At 39.2% G+C, this 27,770-nt stretch overlaps 2 protein-coding genes across 3 annotated transcripts; one reads left to right on the top strand and one right to left on the bottom strand.

Moving 5' to 3' along the window:
• The first annotated feature begins 2,197 nt into the window (after nt 1–2,197).
• Nucleotides 2,198–10,026, top strand: LOC135472201 (ubiquitin-conjugating enzyme E2-17 kDa-like). 2 transcript variants are annotated; one of them, XM_064751587.1, is made up of 5 exons: nt 2,198–2,336; nt 4,077–4,156; nt 4,669–4,784; nt 6,960–7,048; nt 8,665–10,026. In XM_064751587.1, exons 1-5 carry the CDS (start codon nt 2,292–2,294, stop codon nt 8,791–8,793), a joined length of 459 nt encoding a protein of 152 aa, XP_064607657.1. In that variant the 5' UTR covers nt 2,198–2,291; the 3' UTR covers nt 8,794–10,026. The 2 variants fall into 2 exon arrangements, with proteins under 2 accessions (XP_064607657.1, XP_064607656.1); XM_064751586.1 differs by having other exon boundaries at nt 8,181–8,806.
• A 3,916-nt stretch (nt 10,027–13,942) lies between these two features.
• LOC135473496 (multiple epidermal growth factor-like domains protein 11) lies at nt 13,943–26,995 on the bottom strand. The gene is made up of 18 exons (XM_064753347.1): nt 26,965–26,995; nt 25,720–25,740; nt 25,107–25,213; nt 24,590–24,640; nt 24,305–24,356; nt 22,981–23,124; nt 22,651–22,686; nt 21,941–22,093; nt 21,341–21,499; nt 20,748–20,903; nt 20,039–20,194; nt 19,265–19,420; nt 18,453–18,605; nt 16,741–16,896; nt 16,108–16,263; nt 15,395–15,550; nt 14,475–14,630; nt 13,943–14,199 (listed from the first exon to the last, which is right to left on the bottom strand). The coding sequence occupies exons 1-18, from the start codon at nt 26,993–26,995 to the stop codon at nt 14,048–14,050; spliced, it is 2,151 nt and encodes a 716-aa protein (XP_064609417.1). The 3' UTR covers nt 13,943–14,047.
• Between the last annotated feature and the right edge of the window lie 775 nt (nt 26,996–27,770).

The following is a 27,770-nucleotide window of genomic DNA, read 5'->3' as shown; positions in this document are numbered from 1 at the left end:
TAAACATTCGTCATTATTACAGTGTAGGGCACTTGTGTGAAACACTCATGATTATACATGTATCTTTGATGAGATCAGATTTATGGCATATACATTTGAGCTGTGAATTCTTTACAGTGTACTGTAAGCATTTAAAGTCAGCCTACATGATGATTATGGAGAAGTTGTTTTGTAATATCGATGAATGCTGAAATATGGAGATATATCACAATTCATGATGAGATGAATGGAAAGACTCAAGCATTTGCACATTATTTGTTGTGATTTGATGTGCAAAATATTTGTACATTCACATGAAGTATCTTGCTCAGCAATTTATACGTGTGCCTTTATGCTATATGAAAAAAAATCACTGTTAACTCACCTTGACAGACGCAAAAGTTGATGTTAAAAGACCTGTGTTGTTACAAATAAATATGAATTCGAGATTTCTGACTGTGTGTATTTTCAGTTATTCTCTGCATGATAACTACATAACTCACTCTTCAAAACAATAGTTTAAGTTTTCCAATGTAATAGCTTTATTTCACCTGAAGTTTGGCCTGTAAACATACACTCTGAGAACACACATAGGTGTTCATGATGTAAATACTTTAATTTTCTTGTAAGAAAATTACTAAAATTTCACCCAAAAATCCTGAGGGGGATGTATTAATGACAATCAAACAAAATGTGTCGCTGGAAAAAAAAATGGAATACAGGTCATGTTGTCTAACAGCGAACTCGTCCAAGTCATACCGTCGAATACTTCAGTTCAAATCGTCTATAGTCTGAGTCAGATCACCTAACAATACATGTAGGCCTATATGGATTACTGGCTTCCTTTTTTCTTTAATTGCTTGTATTTAGAATTTGCTCCATATGTCCATATTTCAAGAAAATTTAATTTTTTGTCGAAATCTGCGTTGGGTGGGTTTATGAATGTTGCAATACCCTAGATAGCGATATCACACAGTTTGAGGCTTCGGACTGCACTTTGTGGGGCTCCCACAATTAGCAATTAGAATGTTCGTGAACTTGACTTCATGTTTCCTTAGCATAAGTTTGGCGATCTTCATTAGAGTGTAACTCCGAGGTCATGGCTTCTTGTATTCCACAGTTCCCTGAGTATCCAAGTCAACCCTCAGAGATCTCAGACTTTCTTCAAACGGTAGATTGGTATATGGACGAATTAAATGATGTCATGGCCTTCCAGTAGCTTGTTGGTAGAAAAGTAAATTCTAAATATCTGTGATGAACTGAGTACTGCCGATACATAGACCTACATGGGACTATATTTTTTACAATAGGTAGTGGGAAGTTATGCTAAGAAGTGAACAAGTTCATTTAATTTTTTTTTCTCAAAGAAACTTGCAGGATCATGCAATAGTTTATAAAGATAAGTTGGCATATATGGGACAATATGTTAGGCATTTGCAGAACCCTGTTTCAAATATTTCCTGCAAACTGCATATACATAGACGTCAAAAAAGAAAAAAGTAATCGAAATTTGCCTTACTTCAAGCAATCATTAACAATATGGAGGCAGTACTCCATACACATGTAGTTCTTTGGGAACATTAGAAGACCTTAAGTAAGCTTTAGACGATTCGACCTAGGTATTGGGGGGTTTGACTTTCGACGATTTGGCATTTAGACGATTTGACTGGTACAAAAAATGTAACCTTTCCGATAAAAATACATTATAATTCCAGTCGCTTCCCTGTGCTGGTAAACGTGCCTATTTGATAAGCTGGGATTGTCTGTTTACTAATAAAACCAGTACCATGATATACATAAACAAGTGACTAAAGTATTCTACTGAATATTAATCCATTAGATTGACACTGACAGTTCTGGAACGTAAGCTAATTTTGCAATATACGCCATAGGCCTACTACCGTACCGGGTATGGCTGAGATTAATGTCCCAGGGTACAGCAGTTATGTTTAAAAGCATACCGATTTTAAGAGTATAACAGTAAATCCTTTTGGCCTACTGCAAAGGTCTTTAAGAGAGACAAAAATACGTGATTTCTTCCTCGTTAACTTCATTCTAATGACAAATCAGATCCAATATCGTGTGGAAAAAAACGGTAGACGCTAGCACAGCGGGAATATTCTCGATATTGATTGCTGTTGCGATCACATGACTGTCACGTGACGTGTCTGATGGTCATGGTGAACTGGGCAACTGCCCGGATGAACTGCGTCAGTGACGTTTTCAGAAGAAAAGGAAGAAGGAAGAGCAGGTTTTCGTTGGGGGTTTTCTACGTAAATCAATTCCCTTATAACTGAATTTCCAGATAGAATATGTCCACCCCAGCAAGGAGGGAGGCTTATGAGAGATTTCAAAAGGTGAAACAAATGTATTGATTGTGGGGTATTTGTTTGGAACCTCTTCTGCGTGTAAAAGTGGTCGTAGTCGAGGTCATCCATTCAACAAAATGGCCGCTTTACTCCTTTAGTTACACTACCATTCACTGATTGGTACTGTGATCGAATAGAACCAATTGAGCGATTGATCCACTCACTGGGTAACTCTTTCGCTTAACACATTCTTGTCTGTGTCATTTAGGGTTTTTAACAATTCATGAGGGTTCGGTAGTTTATGTATGGTGCGTTAAGGCCGGTTAAATTATGATCCTTTTGAAAAAAGAAACCATTTTACCCTCATAACTTTTGTCTTAATATAAGTGTAATATGTATTAGTGAATGATATCAAGTATTATAGATATATTGTCATAAGCGTATTGTGGGCTTGTTCATTACAGTTATATCTGAAAGAACAATGTTATCAAGTTAATTAAGGTTATAAGAATAAGAAAGACAGACCAGGTGCCTCTAGTTCCATACTATAGTAAAGACTAGGGTGCTGTCCTTTTTTACGTGTAACTTTCTACCTCAGTTCTACATCAGTTCATTCGAGCTACCCTTAGGGGGGCTTGCAAAATATGGAGAGACCCTTTTCTGTTGTAGTCCACGTGACAAAAGCTTGTGACACACCACACGTGTGCATTTAACTTGTGTCATGTTTCATCTGTCATTAGCACGTCTAAATAACTCATTCTGTCTCAAACTTGAGTAGTCTAGTGTATATGATCTCCTCGCCCAGGATTGCCAAGTAGCAAAATATCAGGTAGGAGACGAAACGGAGACTCTGAGTGCAGAAAAAAAAATGGTGCATTTTCAAGCACTTTCCTCAGATGTTTTATTAGAATGCAATAACTAATTCATTCAGCTACCAATTACCTAACACCACAAGCACAGGGCTCAAAACGTTCGAAATTTGAAACTTTTGATGTTGATGTCATCCAGTATGATCTAAAGTTGTGAAATGCACTGGATTCCATTTATATCAAAGTAAAACAACATGGAAATAGGTAAAATTCAACAATCAGTCTTCTGTGCGACTGAAATTACAAATGTATCCAAGGTACTAAAATCATGTTTTTGATGAGTTGGGCTGAATTTAAAATCATCATTGTTACTTTGAGCTCTTGAAAACAAGGAATAACTAAACATTTCAACTCCTGGAGCGGCAATTTTATAGTAAGGCCAAGACATTGCATGTAACACTGAATGACTACTCTCCACATTGCTCCCAAATGCTCATCCTCAACTATTAATGTAAGAATGTATTAAAGCCATCTACGGCAAACTGTGCAAGATCTCTCGATCTCAGCCCACCATCTCATCTTTTGGATATGCGTGTGATTTTTCTATGATGCCCAGCTGCAAAAACTGCCAGTTATGTGCATGTTTCATAAGTAGGGAAATGGTGGAAGTGAGCAAGAAGGTTCAAACCCTTTGTCTGGAGTGGATGTCATGTCTTCTATGATAAGGCTGGTATTAAGGAGATAGTTTAATCTAAACTAAACAACTATTGCAATTCTGACTCTAGACCCTATAATCCAAATGGTAATAGCTGTTGTCAGATTTAAGGATTATGGAATGTATGACTCAGTCATAATTTACTGCTTAAAAAAATGGATCCAGTTTAAACACTGTTCAAAATAGTCAGACTCCTCGTCTAATTATGTACATGTATGTTCACATTGGTTCAACTTGGTTTGAAATCTTTATTTCTACATTCAGGTTACAAGAAGATCCCCAGCTGGTGTCAGTGGCGCTCCAACAGATAATAATATTATGTTATGGAATGCTGTTATATTTGGGTAAGGACATTTTTCTGCATTTACAACTTACACGTATGCAACAGGCTGTTGTAACTACTATACACCAAACCCAGTGTTCAGATTCAATTTTTTTTGATAATTTTTCTTTTGTATAATGGCTGTCCATAGCATACAATGTAGTGGTGGTCCCTTTGCTATTTGAATTACCAGTTTTCCTCTAGGCCTGTCTCAACAAGTTGGTCGGTTTGAAGTTCACCTGCTATTGACTGTTATAATGTCAAGAACTGGCGAGGCGTGGTTTAATCCTCCATTCTCTGTCTTTCTTTCCTTCACCTTAGAACTCTCACACCTGTTGTTTAATATAAAATATTATTGCCAAAGACTGATCAAATAAGTAAACAGTACTGATTAAAACTTAGTAAGCCAGAGATCAAAGAGTTTATATTTTGAAAGAACTTTGTCTAGTGGAACTAGATTACCCCTAGAAATTTCATGTCAAACATAGCCCTTCTGGACTCGAGTAAAAATAAAATGTTAATCATTTCTTCCAGGCCACACGACACACCATTTGAAGATGGAACTTTCAAGTTGACAATTGAGTTCACAGAAGAATACCCTAACAAACCTCCCACAGTTCGCTTTGTATCCAAAATGTTTCATCCAAATGGTAAGATTTGATGACATATTTGGTTATTGATGATATGCTTTGATGATTTTTTTTTGTTTTGTGTTGTTTTCTTATGTTCTGCAAATCAGTGAAATGTTGTAGTTTATCATTTTTAGCTGTTAATGCACAGAGTAAAAAAAGTATATGTCAAGACCAGACACCTTGCTTGCACAAAGCAGCGCAGCGCCCAGCTTCTCTTAACATACGCCTTGCCCCTTTAGAGGGCCGTAAATATCCGCCCTGCCTCTCAGGAGAAGGGCTGATGGGCCCTATTAACCAGTGGCCCCTGTTCAGCCAGACTGTAGTAATCCTATCTGTGGTCAACTCTACCTGGTAGTGAAAATCTGCTGTCATAACATGTTTGTAATCAAGCACCAGTTTATTGACGCGCATTTGTTTTAACCTCACAGAGGGATGTAGCTCACTGATACCTACTTTAAGCTGTCACGGCTAATTTTCTGTCTTCTAGCCACCATAAATTCATTACCACATCAAGTCACTCCTGGCAGTTAGGTGTCAAAAGTATCCACCATAGTTGTTTGATAGATTGGACAATGGTCTCAATTGCACCAGTGGGTAAACCTGTTAGAAATACATCCATCACAGCCTTGTTCTCATTACTTTCATTGTACCATGCAGTCAGACAAGTCCATCAAATTGGTCCTGTCAGAAAATATAACGCTCGTAGGCTAATTGTTTTTTTTTTTTAACTTAAAACTAGAACAGACTGCAGATTACCACAAACAATTAAGATTAGGCAAGTTAGAGTATTTTTGATTTGTTGAGTTGTTTAAGCTCAGCCATTATACAGCTGAAAGATTGACTGCACCCAGTCGAGCCAGTGCTGTTCTTGTTTGTTTTGATTCACATTTTCATTGCAAAGTAGCTCATAAATTATTGCTGTATTCAAGTCAGAGATCTGATACAAACATAACACACAGTGTTGTGAAAACAGGATATTTTACTCCAACGGATCATATTTTTATTTTCCTTCATCTGATTTCCGTTTTCATGCCAGGTGAGCATTCCTTTAGTGATTTGAATGGGTGAAAAAATGAGCATAATCGACATTTTCATGATTTTTACTAACTTTAGATAGTGTTTTTATAAAACAATAAGTCTAGAAATATGAGTTTTTCATGTAGTTTAGTAAATATTTTCTACTGTTGTACAGTGTCTGCAAGAAAAATTCTAAAGGCCAAAGTGTCCCACTTGAATAATAGAAGCGTTACCTTTATTTTTTATAACAAATTCTTACGTTTATATGGAGTATGGATACACAGACATAGTAGACAGGCGTTCCATTTTATTTCAAGCCAAAGTAAACTTATTTTGTCTAATACTACAATTAGCATCTGTAACTAATGTCTGTACTTTAAAATCAGAAGAAAAGCTCTTTTTATTCATTATTCTTTCAAGGCTGTAAATAAAGCCCATGTAATGATCAGTGTTTTTATAAATTACTTTTTTCGTCCATGAGGATGATCTCCCAAAACAGGAAACCGTTGCTATGAACACACACTTTGCAATTCTTTTATTTTTTGGGACACCTTGTCTGCTCTGTTTAACCAGTATACACTGTAATTGTCACAGGGATAAATATATTTTCCCAAATGGTTAGTACTGAAAAACTGAGAATTGCAATATTTGCTTTAATCTCTTCCAGTTAATATTTCTTTTAAATCAGAAGGATTGCAGTATAGAAATGCATAGTTGAGTGATGAGTTGGCTATATTTACTGCTAAATATCTTTTGAAAATTTATTTATCACATTCATTATGAAAGATGCAAGTAGAAAATAATGCCCTTTACAGCTAGTATTCACTCTAAAAAGTGGCCCTTTTGGGAAAATGCCACCCTGCCCCATTTTGTTTGAAGCTAGGGGTCTGAAAACAAATTATGTTTGAGATATATTTTGTGATGGTCCGTAAGTGATAGATCTTACAACTGGCAGAGCTGCCTGGTCTGCTTTGGTTCAGAGCTTTAGTCCTTGTCATGTGCTGGTTCCCTGGCTCTAGGATGTGTGTTTTGCAGGTTGCTGTTTCTATCATGTAATCTTCAGTGTAAAACACAATCAAGGCATATAAATATTTAAATTAGGTTTGATTTCTCATTATTTTATCCTGCATTTTTGACAAACCATAGCTAATGAATTTGTATGTTTTTTTCTTACAGTATATGCAGATGGTGGTATATGTCTGGATATATTACAAAATAGATGGAGTCCCACATATGATGTATCTGCTATTTTAACCTCTATACAAGTAAGTTTTTTATTCATTAATGATACAAAATCAGTTTGTGGTTATAACACTGAACACCTTCAGAATAGTCTTTAAAGCTTTAGTATTATGATAAACGTTCTAACTGCAGACAAAAATAAAGTGCTAAAATACAGTGTAGTTTTTGCTAAATGCTCTCATTTTATGTGAAATTGATTAATGAGCTACCCATATCAGTAAATGCTATATTTCATCATGAAACTGGGGGTATCGACACATGTTTAGCCAAGGGATCAAGTATTTTCGAGACAGCGTATTATGATGAAATATTATGTTGGAGACAGAGGGAAATTAGGAGTAAAGTTTAAGTCTGATGTCAACCAACCTCATTATTCATGTAAGCAAAGATTATTAAGTTATAAGTGCTAGTCTTTTTTCCTTTGAACATTTAAAGTTACAGGTACCGTTCCTCTAATGCCATATACGAGTTAAAAAGTATTACTCAGTAACTCCCATTGTTGGCCGTTATGAAATGGTCGGAAATGAATTGTTGATACGTACTGAGTGTTGCGCTTGTCATCCATCCGTTACTAATTATAATTATGAGCTCCTTATTGATTAGTAATAAATTGGTTTTAGTTGTTTTTAATAGTGAAACTAAAAAGGCATGTGAAAAACCAATTTCACATAGTTTAGTCAGCATCATGAAATGCAGGCTTTGATTTACCAATTCATCAGTCTTTGATTTTATTACTTTATATTTTGACCTTTCTATAAGGTGATGAAAATTTTGATAACGATGCTACACTGTTCCAAAGAAGTGTTCATTCAGCCTTCCTGTCATTGTGGATAGATTCCTTACCCCTATGTAACTCGCTTGTGAGCTATCAAGCTTCTTGCCCCCTACTTTAAAAAGATTGTGAGTAGACCAGCTTTGTCAACGAACCAGAATTTCCTCTGTGTGTGCAGTGGTTGTCTCCTGTGTTTGAAGTGCTTGTTACATTTGGTGTGTTAATGGTACAAACATTCTATTCACGCGTTCAGTTTCCGAGAAAAAAAATTTCTTCGCTCAGACAGACGTGATAGGAATCACAATGACTTAAACTCTTTATAATCCTCTTTTATGCGTAGACATAGATATCTGATCGTGATTCTCTTCTTTTCTTTTTTTTAGTCTCTTCTAAATGACCCAAATCCAAATAGTCCAGCTAACAATGAAGCGGCACAGTTGTATCGTGAAAATCGGCGGGAATACGAGAAAAAAGTAGCTGCGGTTGTGCAGGCTAGCTGGAATGAGGATGACGGTGATGATGATGACGAAACATCATAGCACCGTTAAAAACGCTCTAGTGAAAACTCTGGTACGCTGACAAAGCTCCACGTCTGCCGTCTCATAGCAGGGTCAACTTTTCTTGGGAGTCGAATACTCGTTACAGGCCCTCCATTAGGCTGCGAGACAACTTACTACTCCTATGGCTTTGTAGTGTATTTATTACTGCTAGAGATCTGTCTGGGACAAACACTATTTATTACCTAATTCTTTCTTGTGACTGCACTTCCCTGGGGGTCATTTTTAACTGCAAGAGTGAACGAAGGTGTGAACGTGGTAGCGTTGTCAGAAAACAGTATATGTGGTGTTCATAATTCCCTCTTTCCAGTCGCTGCTTGATGAGCCGAATCCCAACAGTCCAGCTAATAATGTGGCTGCTCAGCTTTACCAGGATAATCGGCGAGAGTACACAAAGAAAGTGAGAGTGATCGTTGAGGAGAGCTGGATACATCACTGAGACTTGAGGACGCAGTGTGTCGCCACGGCGCTGTATTCAGGCTGTCCAATGTTTTTTGTATATTTGTAAATGCTGTGCACTGATGTTGTAGATACTTGTAACATTTTGTTGCGTATTTTGTTGATTTCGTGACACCTGTGGTATAGCCACTCAGGATTATTTGAAGAGCACAGGTGAGCATATGGCAGAAGTTCACATCATTAGGGCTCCTGTCCCATTTCAAGTATTGGAGACATTTCTGTGTGGCATTACAGACGTATTACTGCAGCTGTGCACTTCACATGAAAGCTGTTGCACTAGTGCTGCGTGCTGCAGACATTACAGCTGTGCATCTCACAAGTATGCTGATGTTAACCACTGCACTGTCATAAGAGGGGATTCTTTAGTCTTGTAGGTTTTGAGGAATGTTACTCCTTTAATGCTTGCAAGAACCACATTACCAATAATCGCAATTTGCATTTCCCCTCGTCTAGAGGAGGTTGATTGTGGGTAGATGGTATAGTCACATTTTGACTAACATGTTTTCAAAATTGTATCTTTACATTTGGTGCAGATTGGTTCAAAATTGTCAATACTGCTACACAAGGTTTTATGGCTCAGTTCATTTTGTACAACAGGTTTAGAGGAGGGAATGTTGGAAGATAACATGAATAATGTTATCTCACTGCTAGGCAGGATCACAATCAGTAGTAGTCACTGCTTTAATTCTATATTCAGAATTCATCTTCATTATTTTTAATGGAAGTTTTGTTTTTGGAACAGTGAAAACAGTAGTATTGTTTATCCCTGCACATGAATTTAAAGCTTGTTAAACTCGGAAACAATCTTTCCTATTAATTCTTGATAATCTTTGTGTCCGTGTTACAATCATGTGAGTTGAAATCAAGTCATCTTTGAAGACGAAAATCTTGAGTAATGAAGTGTTACCAGGGTGATGGTACAGACGTGAAGTAGTATGTTACTGATGTTGTTGTGTTTTGTTTATTTCAAAAAATTATTAACAAGTTTTGAGTATTTATTTGTACGATCCACATCAGTGCCATACATCTGTGTTTGTGCGAGTAGTTTTGCCTAGCCTCATCACTTGTTGATATTTCTGACCACCAGGTACCCTGGAACTGCTGTTCAGTTTGATATTCCTCCATTGTCCACTGTAGCATGGGCTACCATTGAATCGTTAAGTATATATATATTGTACAAAGTGTAATAAACTGTTATTTACACATATCGAAAGCAATAGTTATTGTCATTGTTTAGGAGTCGTAGGTGACCTAAAGGTGAAATGCAAAACATATGGAAAAAACTACTTGCGTGCATCTCCTGCTATTACACAGGGCTATCGGCCTGTGGCAGATTTCCTTGTTAAAAGTTTCCATATTTTTCTTTCATAAAACATCTTTGTTACGTTATGGTGGTCACCTTCATTCATGTGTTATGAAATGTATCAGTTTGTTTGATGCCATCCTTTATGAAGTGAATGGGGATCACTAGAGTGTTCGCCAAAAAATATTTGTGTCTTGAAATTAAACACTTTAAGGCGAGCAATTTGAAATCTTTTGTATCACACACCAGTGTGATGAGATACCCTGGACAAGTCAGTTTATGCATCAGCTGAAATTTTGACACCAACATACCATTCTTTATTCGTAGTCTGCGGGTTTTCGACTTTAGTCCAAGACAATTAACATTTTAATCAAACATCCTTTTCAAATACAGCTTTTTTTGTGTGCGTATGATATTTTGCTAAGTATGCAACTTGCTAACAAGGCGTTTCGTTTACTAACAAGGGCTCTGCCTGGTTTCCTCCCACCATATTCCTGGTCGCTGTCTAATAAGTGAAATGTTCAGTATGGTGTAAAACACTAATCAAATAAATAATTACTAATAAAGAAATATTAAATTACACATTTTAAACTTCAAAGTGAATGTATTTTTAACAATCAGTGTCCTCTTTGTGTGTATTTCTAGGGCCTTTAAATGGGTATATTACCAAGCTGTGACTGCTGTGCATCCATAATCCAGACAGTGATCACAAATGTGAAATATTTTTTGGTACAGTGTTTAACACCAAGCAATAAAATGAATAATTTTCATTAATCATTGCTATTAGTAACTCAAGCATTCTAAAATATTGGAAGTATTTCTACTTCCCAGGCCCAGATTTAATTGTGGTTTTTAGTTTGCCTGTCTTCTTAGCAAAGAAAGTAGGTGAAGATTAAGATGTGAAAATCTGCCTGTTAACACCAATGAAAAGACATAATTCACGTGTGGCAGTGTGTGGTGAATCATAAAGGATTGACAATCCACTGAGCAAAAATAAGTTGAAATTGCCTACAGATTCTTAGGCTATTCACTTTAATTGGATTAAAAAAAAAGATACCACTTAAAAATTATATCCAAAACTAACAGCTGTACTTCACATAAAATTTGACCTGTAAAGATGCATTGTCAGCGATATGGTACTTTTGATGCTAATGTTTAAATTACATTTCACCAAAAGTTCTGTTTGCAATCTAAAGCAAAGGAATCATTAAGAATCAAGCAAAGTGTGTCTAGGGTGTACCCCTACGATGAATTACAATACTTTATGTTTATTATTTATTTTTTTAACAAGAAATGCACCCAATTGTATGAATTCTTCGGCGAACTTCTCTTGCAACTTTTTTTCAACCCCACGTTCATAGGAAACTAGTGATAGGAATGCTGACAATGAATACCCATGTAATACATATGTAACGTGGTTTTCTATGGGTGTATCATTTTTCTGTCCTGTGATTTCAGAAAGGAAAACGCTGTTAAGTGGCATGCACTACGCTGTATCATGTAGGTTTCAAGGTAGAGTGTCACAACGTTTACATGTAGATTCTGTTGAGGGATTTTCGTTCCATTTACGAGACTACAAATTTTACTGGTGGATGAAGATGCCACTCTCCAGCTACGGATAGCGTGGATGATGCTTTACAGCGTGTACGCATTAATTAAAAAGGTACTATTTGATTACAGTGTTACTTAATACCATGTACTAAAGTACAAAATCCCTTAAAGGAGAGGAAAATTTAAATATCAGTTAAATACCATTGAGAAGAGTATGCATTTCTTCGCAGGTGCATGTCAGAAAAAAATTCTAATATGTTCCTCAAGGAGATAAATTATAAATAAAGCCTGTGCCAACATCCGCTGTGGGCGACTCCATGTTGCCTAAGAACTAGTCCTGAAGTCTTCTGTGTGAGGAGGTGAATTGCCGTCGGAAACCACCGAAGTGTAGTTTGTACATTTCCCGTAGAACTCTTCTTCCCAGAGGTTAGTGAACAGTACAGTTCGTTTTCCGCTTGACGATCGGGAAACCGGAGTGTTGGACGTTGGTTCCGAGTTTACACGAACAAGCCAGTAGTTTTAACGACTCTCATTGGCTGAGAGGCAACACACCCCCAGTATGGATTACAGGGTGTAAAAGATGGAGGATGCGATGGACTTAGCGATTTATGCCAGCTTTACCGTATTCAGGCTTAACGTGTATGGCGAGGAAAAGTAGCAAAATTATGCAGCAGGCACCACCAGATAGAAAAAAATGTGTTCTTTTCAGCTTGTAGTGCCATGTTTTTAAGTTTTCTTCTCCTTTACAGGAAACATATGTTGCCCAAATACATTGGAAATGGCTCTTGTTGATGCCTCACCTGGCGCTCTAGCCCATTGCATGTCAGTATAATGTGACAGGGTGGGGTGTCATGTCTGGCGTCTCTGGCACGATACTTCAGTGGCGGCATGGATTGGCCTTCTACAAGAAGACACAGTATATGTTAGTCCGAGTACACTGATTGTCGCTTGAGGAATATTGGGATACGCTATATTCATGGGTGCTCAACCTACAGCCTATAACAGGGCAGTCACCTGTTCAGCACCATGTCTCCAAGGGTGCTCGTCCCTGTAGGTTGAGCAGCCATGAATATGGCTTATCTAAATATTGCTAATCCAAGTCAGTGTACTGGGTGTAAGGATATGTATACACACGTAATGACTCCCCGTCCTCACATGGATGAAAAATTGTTAAGTAGTTAAGTCACTGGATGGCACTGGGCGACGGACCATGGAGTCGGCGATGAAAACTGGAGACGACCGTAAGGCATACGAAGACGGGATTTTATCACGAGACGTCACTGTCCGAGGGAGCTAGTCAATATTCCATTGTTCCAGGAAACCAAAGTGCTTTGATGCACAAGATTTTTGTCAGTTAGACCGCGACAAAAACGTGTTCTACCGTGGAACCCTCAGTGTATCAGTTTCCGTAGCATATATATAATACACGTACAGGGACTCGAACCATTGCTTGCAACGAACGGCAGACGATGCCAGCGTCATAAAGGCCTGCGTGGGTTACAGAGGGGCCAAACTCGTGAAGGGAGGAATGCGACGAGTGCTATACACTTCGCCAACGCCACAAGCCTTTGAAGGTATCTAGATTCATTAAAACTTAACCGATTTCACTAAAACTTTCGTCATCTTGTTCATTCATAATTAAGCTGTTGGCAGCAAGTACATGGTGCATTTAACAACATTTCTGGCCTGGATCACATGTTTTGTTCACAATGACGCTTGTTAGCCGCCACGGATGGTCCAGCCGAAAATTCCAATGACCAGGCATCATGCGTTCTCGGCTATGCGGAGGATACCTCAGGATAGGGTGCAACCCAAGCCTTGGAATTTGCAGATGCCTCTGCCCTCTTTGTTGATGGGGCATGGCAACAATAAGTGCTCCATTCGTTTGCGCAGTCTCACGTTTGTTTTCAACAAATATTGTAATGCACGAAAGTCTGCATGTCACAAGTAGGAAAATTCGTCAGTCGCTTGTCAAGGGTCGATGACTTACAATATGGACATACTGCTTTCCTGTACCCATGCATGGGTAAGCTGACTGTCATCGTGTGAAAAATTCTTGGGCGTTCTTGGCGTCAAACAAGCTATGAATAAACATAAATCAGTCCCATACAACATTCTTATCGTGGAAGCAGTGCAGCGTTCATAACCCAATAGGTTTTTGCCAATAGGTGTGACCAGCTTTATCTGTCATCTCTGAAATTGTTATAAAATGGAACAGGGCTATGAAAAAATACAAATTAGAAGTATATATTCTAATATCAGGAACATTGCTTGGCTTTGTGGGTGGATTTCCAACACATGAAATTAAACTGTACATTACACAAGATGTGGTTTTACAGTATGCAGTGTTTGGGTGTCGTTCGCTGGGTGGTTGTTATGTTTACAGCCTGGGGGTCGTGGAGGTACAGAGGGGTGGGGAGTAGCCAGCCTGGCAGCCGCCTGGGCACACACCGGTCACTGGATCACACGATGATCCAGAACACATCCCGCACTTCTGTTGGCAGTTCTCACCAAACGTGCCACCTTCACAAACTGCAAAGTAATTGTCAAAATGATAAAAATAATAACACTGATTATTTTTGACACAGAGTGAAAGTGATAACGTTGGTGACGTTGGGGATGTAATGGCGACTCTGATGCGGGATAATAATACAGGTGAAAATATTCGTGTGAGAAACTTCTATATGCTATTTAAAGGCATCATGAATTCCCAGTTATTTATAGTTCTACATATGATGTTATTGTGTGCAGATCGGATTTTGTCTTTGTGGCCTGCGTTATGGCTTGGAAAATTGAAATAATCCTACCAATGTCACACTTGTCACCATGGTAACCCGCTTCGCATTTCCTGACACCTTCCACGGCTGGACATCTTCCGGTTATGGGCTCGCACGAGACATCTTGGTAACAGTGGCCACTACAGTGTTGGTTGCAGTCCTCGCCATGTGTTCCAGGATTGCAGGCTGATGATATGAAACACAGAAGGAATATACTTTTCAATTTATTTGATGGGTGTTTTACGCCGTACTCAAGAATATTTTACATATATAGACGACGCTTGCCAGCATTATGGTTGAAGGAACATGGGCAGACCCAGGGGGAAACCCACGACAATCCACAGGTTGCTGGCAGACCTTCCCACGTAAGGCAGGAGAGGAGAGGATACTTTTCAAGGTGTTTTGTGAGCATTAAGTGCGTATTTGAATTGAATTAGAAAGGAGGGTTAAAAAACCATATAATTCTACGTTGAGACTGCGACCGTGACAATTTACATGCTTAGTCATCCTATTTTCCCCTAGGAATAATTACGGTAGGGAATTAAGCCACACGTTCCAATGGAATTTATGTCCTACGAATCAAAACTTTAAAGGCTAGAACGTTTTCGCCACTAAAAACTTCCAGACAATCTGATCAAGACGTCCACTGAAGCAGCAATACCGTGATCTGGAACCGGAACTTGGTTAGGTTAAAACTGAAAACAAAGGTTTTTGTGGGAAGACAACCAATGTAGGTGCCCACGGTCAATACAGTTATTTCAATGATTAAATGAGTAGATCTGTTTAAATCTGTGTATGTTTGATACAGTATCATGAATACCCCGTTTGCAGGAATCACCGAAGAATTCCACCTTCAACCTTGGCATTATTCTAGTACAGGGCAATGGCAACACCCATGTTCACTACAGGTATTTTACGGAACAAATGAGTCGATTCAGAATAATGCCTACCCCATTCGCAGGATTCACCGAAGAAGCCTGCTTCGCACCGTGGCCCTGACTCTGGTATGGGGCAATGTCCAATTTCTCGGTTACACGTGGAACCGTTGATACAATTGCCAGAGCACACCTGCAGGCAGTCTGCTCCATATCGTCCAGTTATACAGGCTACCGAGTAGATAATATACCGATAAGACGAAATATTCATGTGGACAACAGCATTTCCACCAAGTCTTTTTTATATTTAGATATATTTTCTATCTATCTTACGATAAATTTACTAATGTGATTTTCACTCCCTATGCTTAAGAACCCAAGGAGTTGATCATTTGAACGCCTAAGTTATGACTACTTAATTAAACATCAATCAAATTTAAATAAATAATTTTAATACGTATTTTGAAGACACAAATGTATCCCAATATATAAACTATTAGGATATAAATTCAACTGAGTAAATAACAGCTTTAAAGAATCGCTCTATGGTCTAGTTTCTTTAGGAAAACTAAACGTACTGAGAAAAATGAAATTTAATGTAAATATTTAAATGTTTGGAAAGTATGGCTAGGGTTGTGTGCAGCAAGCCGCATATATAGATGGAGACTTTTGCGATGTGCAAATCTTGAACTCGAGAGAAAAACGGCGAAATAGTTGATTGGTTAGTAACTGGCATTTCCTTTCTGTCTAAGGATCTTAAAGTAAACGAGTTGAGGCACACAACTTACTTTGTTCACAGTAGGGGTTGTGATAGCCAGCCTTACAGCGTGGTTGACCGGGTATGCTTGGACAGGCGCCTGTTACTGTGTCACATGGAGTGTTGTTGTAACATTCCCCAGTACACAGAGAGCTGCAGTCGGCTCCGAAAGTGTGAGGAGCACAGTCTAGGTTATCGGGAAACATACAGGTTATCGTCAACTGACGTTAAAATGTAAACAAGATTATGTTGTCCTTCGCTACCGCAAATGTTTTCAGTTTTCTTATTCTTCTGTTTTTGAGGGAATAAAAGTCTTGCAACATTTGATCCGTTTTAACATGCTCCATTGGCTGGAGGAAATTTCGAAGGCATTTAAGGGAATGCGCAAAGACTATGAGAAGATTTGCAACAGACCCCTTGAATAGAGTTTCTTTTAATCGTAATTATGTTGTTAAAGAGTGTTTAGGCACCCTTATATGTACTAGCTACAACTATAACAAATCACTCAAGATCACGGAGCTCAGAATGTAATGTTCGAGATACATATACACGAATACAATAGTGATGCAAGATGTACGATTGAAATAAGAACAGTTCAGTAATAAATGCTTGTATCAAAGAGATAGTATGGACAATGATTTTTAGTCTGTTAGTGAACACTTACGCATGTCACATTTAGGACCCTGCCATCCCGGCTCACACCTGGCCCGCCCGTTCAGTTGTGGACAGGTCTCGTCCACAGGGTTGCACGCCGCCCCATGGTAGCAGTGGCCGGTGCAGATTTGTTGACAGTCTACTCCGTGAGAACCGGGTGGACACGCTGTATAGTAAGGACATGTATAAACGTAACAGAGAAAATCGAACTTGCTGTCATGCTCTCAGTTTTAAACAATCAGAGGGGAGATATTTCTACCACCCGAGAAGGCATCTGTTCCGATGTTCCGTTCCTAGTTCACCATTTTGCCATGTAGAAGCAGTGCTAAATCAGCTGTTTTCCTTCTGATTGCGAGACAATTCTGATACACTTTAAAGCCATTTTCAACGAGAAAGTGATAGTGGAATACATCTGGTGTAATATACAAAGGTCTCAACCAGGTGTGTCACGGCCATACTAGAAACTAATGACAGGTGTGTCACGACCACCCTAGAACCTGATGACAGGTTTGTCTCTGCCATCCTAGAACCCAAAGATCGGTTTGCCACGGCCATCCTAGAACCTGATGACAGATTTGCCACGGTTATCCTAGAACCTGATGACAGGTTTGTCTCCCCCGTCCTAGAACCTTATGACAGGTTTGTTACGGCCATTCTAGAACCTGATGGCTTACGTTTGTCACAGCCACCCTAGAACCTGATGACTTACGTTTGTCACAGCCATCCTAGAGCCTGATCGCTTACATATGTCATGGCCATCCACGAACCCAATGACTTACATTTGTCACTGCCATCCTAGAGCCTGATGACTTACATTTGTCACAGCCATCCTAGAACCTGATAACTTACATTTATCACGGCCATCCTAGAACTAGAAGACGTACGTTTGCCACAGCAATTATAGAGCCAGATGACTTACGCTTGTCACAGACATCCAAGAATTATAAAACTTACGTTCTTCACAGAAAACCAGTAAACCTCATGACTTACGTTCGTAATAACAGCAATCCTAGACCCTATAGTTACATGTTTGTCACGGCCATCCTATATGGCTAACGTTTGCTAGAACCTGACAAGACTGGCCCCTAAGCCTGATGGCGTACACATTTGTCTCAGTCGGATGTCCCCAAAGTGACTGATTTTCCCAGAATCAGATGACTTATCATTTTCACAGAGATCCCAGGGCCAAATGACACACGCTTGCCATTGTAGTCGTCGTACGAGGTTTTTCACTGAGGACCAGATGTCTCTCGTCTGCCACAGCGGTCTCTGGACCTTTTGATTTGCGTTGGTCAAAGCTGTCCCTAGACCAGATGACTGTTGTCTGTCACAGTGGTTCCCAGACCAGATGACTATTGTCTGTCACGGTGGTCCCCAGATCAGATGACTGTTGTCTGTCACAGCGGTCCCTAGACCAGATCACTGTTGTCTGTCACGGTCGTCCTTGGACCAGATGACTTTGGTTAGTCACAGTGGTCCCTGACCAGATGAGATTCAGTGTGCTACAGCGACCCCTAGACCAGATGGCTTTCGTTTGTCACAACGGTCCCTGACCAGATGAGACTCAGTGTGCTGTAGCGACCCCTGGGCCAGATGGCTTTCGTTTGTCACAACGATCCCCGCACTTGTTGATTTGCGTTTGTCAATGCAGCTACAGAGGAAAGCATTTAAATTCCCAAAACGACATGGTTGTCACATCAGTCTCTGAACTTGTCTACTTACGTTTGTCACAGCGCTCCCCAAACCATCCAGCCTTACAGCGAGGGTTAGATCCGACAGGACTGCAGACGCCAGTGTTCGGGTCGCAGGCGTTATCAGAGTAACAGTGGTTTGTACATTTCTGCACACACGCCTCGCTCTCACCACCCGAACATACTGTAAGTCATACATAGTCAGCGTTAAATTGTAACAGTCAGCGTTAAACTGTAACAAAATTAGCGTTAAACTGTAACAAAATCAGCGTTAAACTGTAAAAATGTCAGCATTTGTAAACTGTAACAAAAACCTAGTTGTATCATTATAGTGTTGTTGATCACTGCAGGTGACAGCATGTAACATAAAGTCAGAAGAACACTGATTTGATCACAGACATTGTAAAGGGAAATACGGGCGCTAGGTTATCATGTTAATTACAAAATCTACGTGAGAAATAAGTAAAAAAAACTGATATCATGTGTTGGGACCTTCCAGTAACGAGGTTGAAAGAGTTACGATACGAAACGAAAACAAATGTGTTGTGGCTCTCTTGCATACAGCGTGTAGTACAAAGTTAGGAATATAGGCCACAATTCTGGAAATACATGTCGTATGCAGCATGGGCGACTGCCGAGTTTTAACATCGAACCAGTTACAATAACGCGGTTGATGGTCTTTGGTATAAGAGAGAGGCTTGTGCAGCGATAGATTGTCGTTATTGGTGATTACACAACATTCGTTAATATTTCTATCTATATAACATTTCCTAATGTGTTTCAAAGTTACCGCAAGGCATTGCAGTAGAACACACTTTAAGACAAATTTCCAAGCCAATTTACTTTGATCACACTTGGCTCCTGTCCATCCGTCCTCACAGCGTGGCTGGCCAGGAAGAAGGGGGCAGAACCCAGTGACGCCGTCGCAAAGCCCGCCCTCCCGACAGTGACTGCTGCATACCTGAACGCAGTCCTCGCCGTACCGATCATGAGGACAAGCTGCCAGTCAGGAAAAACTCTGACATGTTTATAACATTAGATTGTAGAGACAAAGTTATTATACATTACAATGATGGGATACTACCAGCCATGACAAAACGCTGACATTTTATTACATTAGAGCGTGGATACAAACTTCCAGAATGGACAAAGCGCTAGCCTATTGTAATCGTATAGGATGGATACGAACTACCAGAAAGGACAAAAAGCTGGCGTTTTGTAATCGTATGGGGTGGCCACAAACTAACAGAATAGACAAAACGCTGGCGTATTGTAATCGTACAGAATGGATACAAACTACCAGAATGCAAAAAACTCTGACGTAATGTAATAGTAAAGGGATTAAATGTTGTCTAATCGCCTTTACACGTGGATTAGGAAAAATATACCGCGCTTATGAAGAAGAGAAGTTACAAACACGGACAAAGGGATCCCTTGTCATTTAAGTATAGGATGGAGACAAGCTGTCAGTTGAACCCAATATTACAATGTTAGCGTGTTTGTGCAGTAGAATAAATTGTTTACAAATGTTCAACTTCAGTGTTGTGCTCAAACAATTTCTTCATATGTGCTAAACATGTTGACTTATATATCTACATTATAAGCAAGCAAACTTACAAATTTCACAAGTCTCCCCGCGCCAGCCGGATGCGCAGCGAGGGTCTCCATGAGTGACCGGGCAGAAACCCGTGATGCGGTCACACGCGGCACCATGGTAACAATGGCCGCTACAGTTGTATAGACAGTCCTCGCCATAGATTCCACGTGGGCACGCTATATGGAAAGACCAGATATCACTGAATCAGCTTTAAAGTGTACTTTACAGATAAACAACAGAAGATAATTGAATTCTGATACCCCTTTGTACACTGTTTTAAATCTCAAAATTGTGGCACTGATGATGAGCCCGAATTAGGGCTGTAGAATGCGTGCATAGTGGCGATTCAAGTGACGATGGTCGTCTTGCTGTATGATACCAATAATGATTAGACAATAAGTAACAGTGTCCTAAATCGTCAAAAAGCTCTGTTGTGGTTCAATTCCGATGAAAAAAAAAATCCACGTGGAATTACGCTGATGGTGAACCACGTCGTGGTTCATGGATGAGCCTTTAAAACAGGGACTTACTAATACTATTACCAAAATCTACTAATTGATGCAGCACATGAGACTAGCATGATTCAGCGCTATACTCTTCCATGGTACAAAGAATTAACGACGGCGGAAATCACTGTGCTGCTGTAAATGGCGAAGGTCACGATATATTAACATTTGTGGTGACTGCTGCGATGACTATTACAAGATCAATAATTGTTTTTGTACATACGTGTGTCACAGTTGTATCCTGACCAGCCAGAAGCACATCGCGGTTTCCCGAGGAAAAGCTCGCAATTTCCGGAGACGACGTCACACGGTGAGAAATCCCAGCACTGAGCACTGCATACATTCGTACAATCTTGACCCCACCGGCCCCGCTCACAGTCTGTAGGAAAAAAACACACAAGGAAAGGACGGCAGTATTCAGTGACAAATTCAACAAAAGGTGTATGGTATCTGGGAAATTTTCAAATCATCTTCATGTCTTGAAAGTGCTTGATATTGTATACACGGTTTTTTATTGCTGATGAAATGCATCTGTAAATACACGGATTTCTTGGATGGTATGTGCGTGCGGTATATGCCCTATGCTACTGTATGGAGCTTTTCATTTTGTATTTGCTAACATCATTAGAAAATAGCCTTATTTCTCATACATGATGTACATTCTGCAAATATTCGCCTGATACCAAGTGATTAAAGAACTTGCGTTGACGATTGTTTTGCAATTATTCGTAATTGTAATTATATATCCTTGGAACATCTCTTCCACAATGAGAAGACGATATAACATGCATGTTATAACGATGTGGCGTGATTTACCTAGTTGACAGAATGAACCTTCCCATCCTGATTTACACCTAGGCATCCCCGCTCCCAAAATTGGACAAAACCCACTATCTGAATAGCAGGCTGTATCGTTGTAGCAGTTCTTCGAACAGGCGTTTACACAGTTGGGGCCATACCGACCAGCGTCACATGCTAGAATAAAGAGAAGAGACAGGACATTTCAAATTTTACCTGTACATTCCATAAAAGCTCAATTAGGGCTTATTCGTCAGTTTAACCTACCGTATAAAAAGATGTTCTGTTTTTGAACTTAACAGTTTTAAAGTTTTAACTGGAGTTTCTCAGTATCATCCAGTTCTTGGTAAAACAAATCACATAATTCCTTAGAATGAGTCATTTTTTCCGCATCCATGCACTCCAACAATTACTCGGGGTAAAAAGCCAATAATGAATAAATAAGAGAAATCATTCAAGAAATGTGTAGGCCTACTCGGTTTATGAATCATCAAAACAACTGATTCAAAATTCGTTACATATCAAAGCCAATTCATTGTCTACCTTTAACCAGACCCCTTTCAGTTGGGAAATTCCCGTGTCACATTAGTCTGGCCTCATACTGCCTTTTATGCTTACGCTGGTCACACTTGAGTCCCTGGTAGCCGGGTATACAGCGGACACCGTTCAGTTCTGGACATTCTCCGGTCACAGCGTCACAGACAGAGCCAAGGTAACAGCGACCAGAGCAGAAGCTCATACAATCGGATCCATATCTACCGGGAGGGCAATCTGACGAAAAAAAGACAGCGGTATGAAATTAACTTTTCTAGACAAGAATGATGTGTATGTTAATTTGTTTCGTTACCTGACTGCATGGTATTTCACACTGTATCATTCAGTCCGGAAAATATATACGGAAAGAAAATATATATACGCAAAATGCCTTTCGCTATTTAAAGCGTGGTAAAGGAATATGGCTGGATTAGAGCAGAGAACTTTTGTTCCATTTAATATAGCAAATGGCCCTGTATAAAATACATGCGCACGCGTAAGATAATGCCTCCTACTATTAGCTGTGCATGTTGTTATAATATCAGTGCCCCGCTCTCCCTCCCCCCCCCCACCCGCCTCCGCCCCCAACTTCTTAAAACAAGTTTTAAAAAATTAGAAAAAAATTGTGACATGGATAAAACCTAGTTTACAGCCTGGCCCTTTGCTTAGAACATTCGATTTGATTTACACAAATGGAGGAAGTAGGGGGGTGAGGTTGGGTTAGGTAGTGGTGCTGACGGGGTAGATTGTAGTAGTACACTTTGTGTATGTATACATGTAGAATGTTGTCTTACCTAAGTTAGCCGGTGGTGTAGCAGTAACACCTTCATCTGTAAATGAATTTAAAAAAATGATATAAAATATGTAAGACATCTTTAATAAGCTGATTCAGTGTTGATGACTGTACAGATACGTATAAAGTGTTTTCTGTATCCAGATTTTCAAGAGAATTGTTATACCCTGAAACTATGTAACAACTAAATTATGCAAAACATATTTATTTGAAAAACACAAAGTCGGCCTCTGAAACTAGATGAGACATATTTATGATATATCTGTAACATTCCAAGAATGTTAACTACATGTAAACTATTATTGAAACAGGCAATGGAAGAATAACTTACTCTGATCACAACCAATCCCGTGCCATCCGGGTTCACAACCATTGGGGCAGTGGCCGTCCGAGTCACAAGCAGCTCCACCAAGACAATGGCCACAGGGAATACACGTGCCGTCCTCGGCCCCAGGGTATTGTCCGCTGGGACAGGCTGTCCATACAAATGCAGATATATATAAGTTTTACAGGACTGGTTTAGAATATAGGTGAATTTTGTTAACAATATCTGCACGCCGACTATACCTTCTTGTACGTTAGAGGGTTTCTTCTGAGCTTCTCATTTACCATACAGTATATCAGTGGGCTCCTCCCTTTTCCTACATATCGCTATGATTCTGATATCATTTGACTTTTTGATATCATATAGCTTATCATTCATGTTTGACACTGGGTTTTATGCACCCATATATAATAAACCTTAGATATCATTATAGGTTTCTCTCATAAGGCTTTGTTTTTATTATTACCAAATTTTACGAAATTATTCTATTTGTAATCTGTCTTCACCGATATACCACTTCTCACATATAATATATACATATATATCAGTTTGCTTCTCATTTGGGATTTGCTTTCGTCGATACCATTAGGATTCTTATACAGGCATGTCACTTTGCTTCTAATATATGATTTAACTGGCTGTCCTGCAGCACTATTATAGGCTCCTCAAATATTACTGGGCGGCGCCTCCGTGGTGCATTGCTTACAAGGCGTGCTAGTGCAGCATTATGACATGAACCGCTCTTGAATGCGATCGCATTGAGTTCAAGTCCAGCTCATGCTTGCTTCCTCTCCGGTCGCACATGAGATCTGGCAGCAACATGCTCATGGTCATGAGTTTTTCCTGGGCTCTGTGCGATTTCCTCTCACTATAATGCTGACCTCCGTCGTATAAGAAAAATATACTTGAGTACGGCATAAAACACCAATCAGATAAATAAATAAAGAAGCATCACTGGGTTGTTCCCGTACGATCGTTATCCTTACGTTTCTCCTATGTGAATGGCACATGTATATAAACGGAAAGTAAGCATGTATATGCCGAATTCAAAGCATTGTTCCATATCATTTTTTTCGTTAATAGCCCACGTATGATCTTTATAAGAATGTCTGTTATACTGACAACGGAGAGATCTAAGGCAAGTGAGGCCATCTGTTGCACAAGTTGTCAGACACCACACGCTTGAAATCAATTTAAGACTCAAAAGGTATGGGTTTATAAATAGTCTGTCTTGTTTGTTTCATGCACTGAACATATGGATCAAGGGATGGATCACTTTCAGGTGATTAGAGTGTGTTAGATGACCACACAACGGTGCATACGTACTTACTTAGTCGTCCATTGCACAGGTTTGTCCTGCAGCACTCTTGTCCATTGCAGTGCTGTACATGGAAAACAGCGACAAGGGTTATATAATGACTGCGTATAATCACACTTATTTGGACGTGATACATACTGTACATTATAAATGATTTGGCGTAACTGCTGTATAAAAAGATACTGTCTGTGTGACGATTAAGAGCTTTGTATGAAAAAGCATCGGAAAGAAATGAAAGTTAAAATTTTCAAATGATCAAAATTAGGAATTTCATAATTATGCTTTCCCATAACTTACATGTTCTCCACATCCTAATTTCCAGTAGTTACCAGTCTGTTCAATCTTGCACTGAATTAATAAGCAAACGAACGTAAAGAAATAAGTTCTTTGTGTAAACAAGTGATATACGCACAGCTACAATGCCATAGGGAAATGGTCTAATCTATAGAGACAGTTATAATATACAAACACAGTCTTCTACAGGATTCCATTGTACGTCTTTTTTTGTTTTTAGTGACAAAATATTTTCCCATATGTAACTCAGAAAAAAGTGTATAACTGCATGATTAGTCAGAGTTTATGGTGAAAACCATACATTTACAGAATATACATCTCCAAATTTGAACATTTGAACAAAACATATTATTTGAACAGATTAGATGTTCTAATATTTCAAAACGTTGTGTAAAAATGTCAACAGCAATTTAAACCAGCTATATTTGAGGTAAAGTATCCTTTAACTGGACATTTCGTATTGTTTACCTTGGTGCAGAAGTTATACCCATTCCTGTATAGGCCTAGTGGGACTTCTTACCGTGTGACATTTGCTGGTTACTAGTCTACAGTCCTGCGGGCGGGTAACATAGGGACACTGGAAACAGACCAAGTGGGCTCGTGGAGAGGGCTTTTCGACACGTGATGCTGGAAGACAACGGGTACCCCATGGCAGAGTTATATATGACTCTCTCGTACTGTTATTATATCAACAGGTTAACAGTTACACTTTAAAAACTTAATTACGATTAATTAAAGAGTATATACACTTATGAAGTTTGGGCATAATAGCCGGTATACATTATGTGTGTCGTATTGCTATCAGGTTTTTTTTTTCATGTATTTTGTTAGAGATAGCTTTAAAAAAGTAAAGCCAGGAGTGTCATTCCCATTCACATGCTGTGAAAATATCGCATTTAATGATTTATGTATTGCTCTGCGCTTTTAACGGAAACAACAAATTTCCAAAAACATCCGATTTCAGAAGACAAGCCGATTCCACAATACAGTCATCTCTGACGTCTGAAAGTTGAACTATTGAGTCATGTATCGTAACATAACATTCTGCGGGCGCCAAAAAAGTTCTGAAATCGTATTTCAACTGGCTTCGTGCATGGAATTGGTTCCAGGAGATGATATGATATGTGACTTACCCAATACAAGACCAGATAATCCTGAAAAGTATAAGAAACACAAAAGAGCATCGCATTTATGTGTAGTTGAATGACATGATACAATTGGATTAACATCACATAATTTAATTTTATTTTATGTAAATTTTATGTTTCGCATTGTTCTAGTTGTAAGCAAATACGCTGAGACACATACAGTTTATGTTGCCCTATCTGACTTTCTGACTTACTTGATTGATATTTATGTGGTTAATGGTTTCGTTGAAACCGGAGTACACGGAGTATATCATCGACCTTTACCAGGCCTATACCTGACGAAACTCTTGACAATAAAAGCCCCAGGCGAAACAGCCAGAGCTGGATGCGAACGCGCGACTCTACATATGTGCATATAGCCTACCATACACACGTGCATATGTAAGTACAGTTTCGGCCAATGTCAGTTTCTACAGTGGGTGGGAAAGGTGTTCTGTATGGTGACTTCTTGATACTGGAAATGGCTGATACTGGACTGTATTTGGTAGCCCTATCTAAATATATTGCCAATGGGATATGTCTGCTAGCGCCAAGTTATGCAGTGCATGTGTGTCATAAATACTGAATGTAGGTGTTGTCATTTAATTATCATCAAATCTACACCACTGATTATATTTCATTTCAGGAAAATATTCCAAAACAAGATTATTCAAATCACGGGATATATTCTTTAGACACAGATACACAAGGCAACAGTGGGTGGGCGGGCCTTTGAACCAGGTCAGGTTAACGGTAATACTAAAATGGATGATGTACGTGTGCTGATATAGGTATATATAGCCTGAGAACCTTACAGATGATAGGGCTTTAGCTCAACCAAAAGCCGGGTGAGAACTGGGGCATTTTGTTATTCTAAAAGGTCAAAACCCATGCATACAACCGGAATAATATATGTAATATTTGTGTGATTATGCTCAGCATTAAGACATTAAAATGTATGTTAACATTTGTACATTGTGAGTTCAAATTCCTTCATCAATTTATGCTTTGAGTAGTATAGTAATAATAATAATAATAGACCAAAAAAAAATATCGTGACTCTTTTGTTGTCAAGGCCATTGATAAATACTTTTGGTGTGGAAGTGCGTGTACGTAAAGGCCTACGCGCCATCCCTGTCTACGCCCACATATTGTCATGTCTTGTACACGGCTAACCTAACACTTTTTTGATTTTTTTCAAATGGCACGTGTATTACGTCAAAATTAGAATATTTATACAGTTACCCTTACCTGTTAATAAGAACAAGGTGAGTAGCCTCATGATTGAAATGTCTAGTTCCACTGCCGTCCTGTTCCGCCTGGAAATGAAGCAAGGCCGGGATGGGTCACCCGTATATCACAGAGTTTATCTTGATGTACTGGAGAACGACACAGTTCTGGAAGGGATTGGCCAGGTGCCTGAAGAAACATGTGACCTTGGTGCAGTGATTAACACGAAATTGAGTTCCTCATGGAACTGCATGTTCCCTATAGACAATTGGTGTTTGGATTACTGAGGAATTACTCAGATGTACATGTATCTATACAGGCTTACTTTCAAGCACCACGATCAGTTTTGTGATTGGGGGAAACCGCATGTCTTGGAATAAACCACCAGTCTGTGGAAAGTAACTGACGGTGTTTCCTATGTAACTCACAGACTTACGACCGCAGAACAAAACTTTATGTAAGACCACTTTAACGGGCTTGCGAGCTCGATCGGTAGAATACGTACAACGAAGTAAAATATCTATAGGACATACATAGAGTGCATGTACCGGTACGTAATATTTCTACCGATCGGTAGAGTGCGTGTTTATTACCGCCGACGTCTTGCGAATAGTGCTAAAACATAGGAGGTCTACTGTCTCCCTATAGTTGTTCCATTCCACTGCATTAACCCCTGTAATTGAATTTCTAGGTATTGCATTGAACGATAAACTGACATGGACGTAGCACGTAACAAAATATCTACGAATATCGGTGTGATAAACCGTATTAGAAACTCAGCGGATTAAAAAAAATGTCCTATTTCTGCGAGTACGTATATTACTCTT

This window comes from Liolophura sinensis, chromosome 8 (genome assembly GCF_032854445.1).
Source record: "Liolophura sinensis isolate JHLJ2023 chromosome 8, CUHK_Ljap_v2, whole genome shotgun sequence".
Classification (NCBI taxonomy): domain Eukaryota; kingdom Metazoa; phylum Mollusca; class Polyplacophora; order Chitonida; family Chitonidae; genus Liolophura; species Liolophura sinensis.
This window is presented reverse-complemented; position numbering and strand designations above follow the sequence as displayed.

Bases quoted from the DNA above. Each gene is read 5' to 3' on its own strand.
- LOC135472201 (XM_064751586.1), top strand. From the start codon at position 2,292: ATGTCCACCCCAGCAAGGAGGGAGGCTTATGAGAGATTTCAAAAG. The intron at 4,785-6,959 runs GTAAGATTTGAT...TTTTTCTTACAG, and splicing joins CAAAATGTTTCATCCAAATG to TATATGCAGATGGTGGTATA. The intron at 7,049-8,180 runs GTAAGTTTTTTA...TCTTTTTTTTAG, and splicing joins CTATTTTAACCTCTATACAA to TCTCTTCTAAATGACCCAAA.
- LOC135473496 (XM_064753347.1), bottom strand. From the start codon at position 26,995: ATGAGGCTACTCACCTTGTTCTTATTAACAG. The intron at 24,641-25,106 runs GTAAGAAGTCCC...TTATTAATTCAG, and splicing joins TAACCAGCAAATGTCACACG to TGCAAGATTGAACAGACTGG. The intron at 22,687-22,980 runs GTAAGTTATTCT...ATTCATTTACAG, and splicing joins CGGGATTGGTTGTGATCAGA to ATGAAGGTGTTACTGCTACA.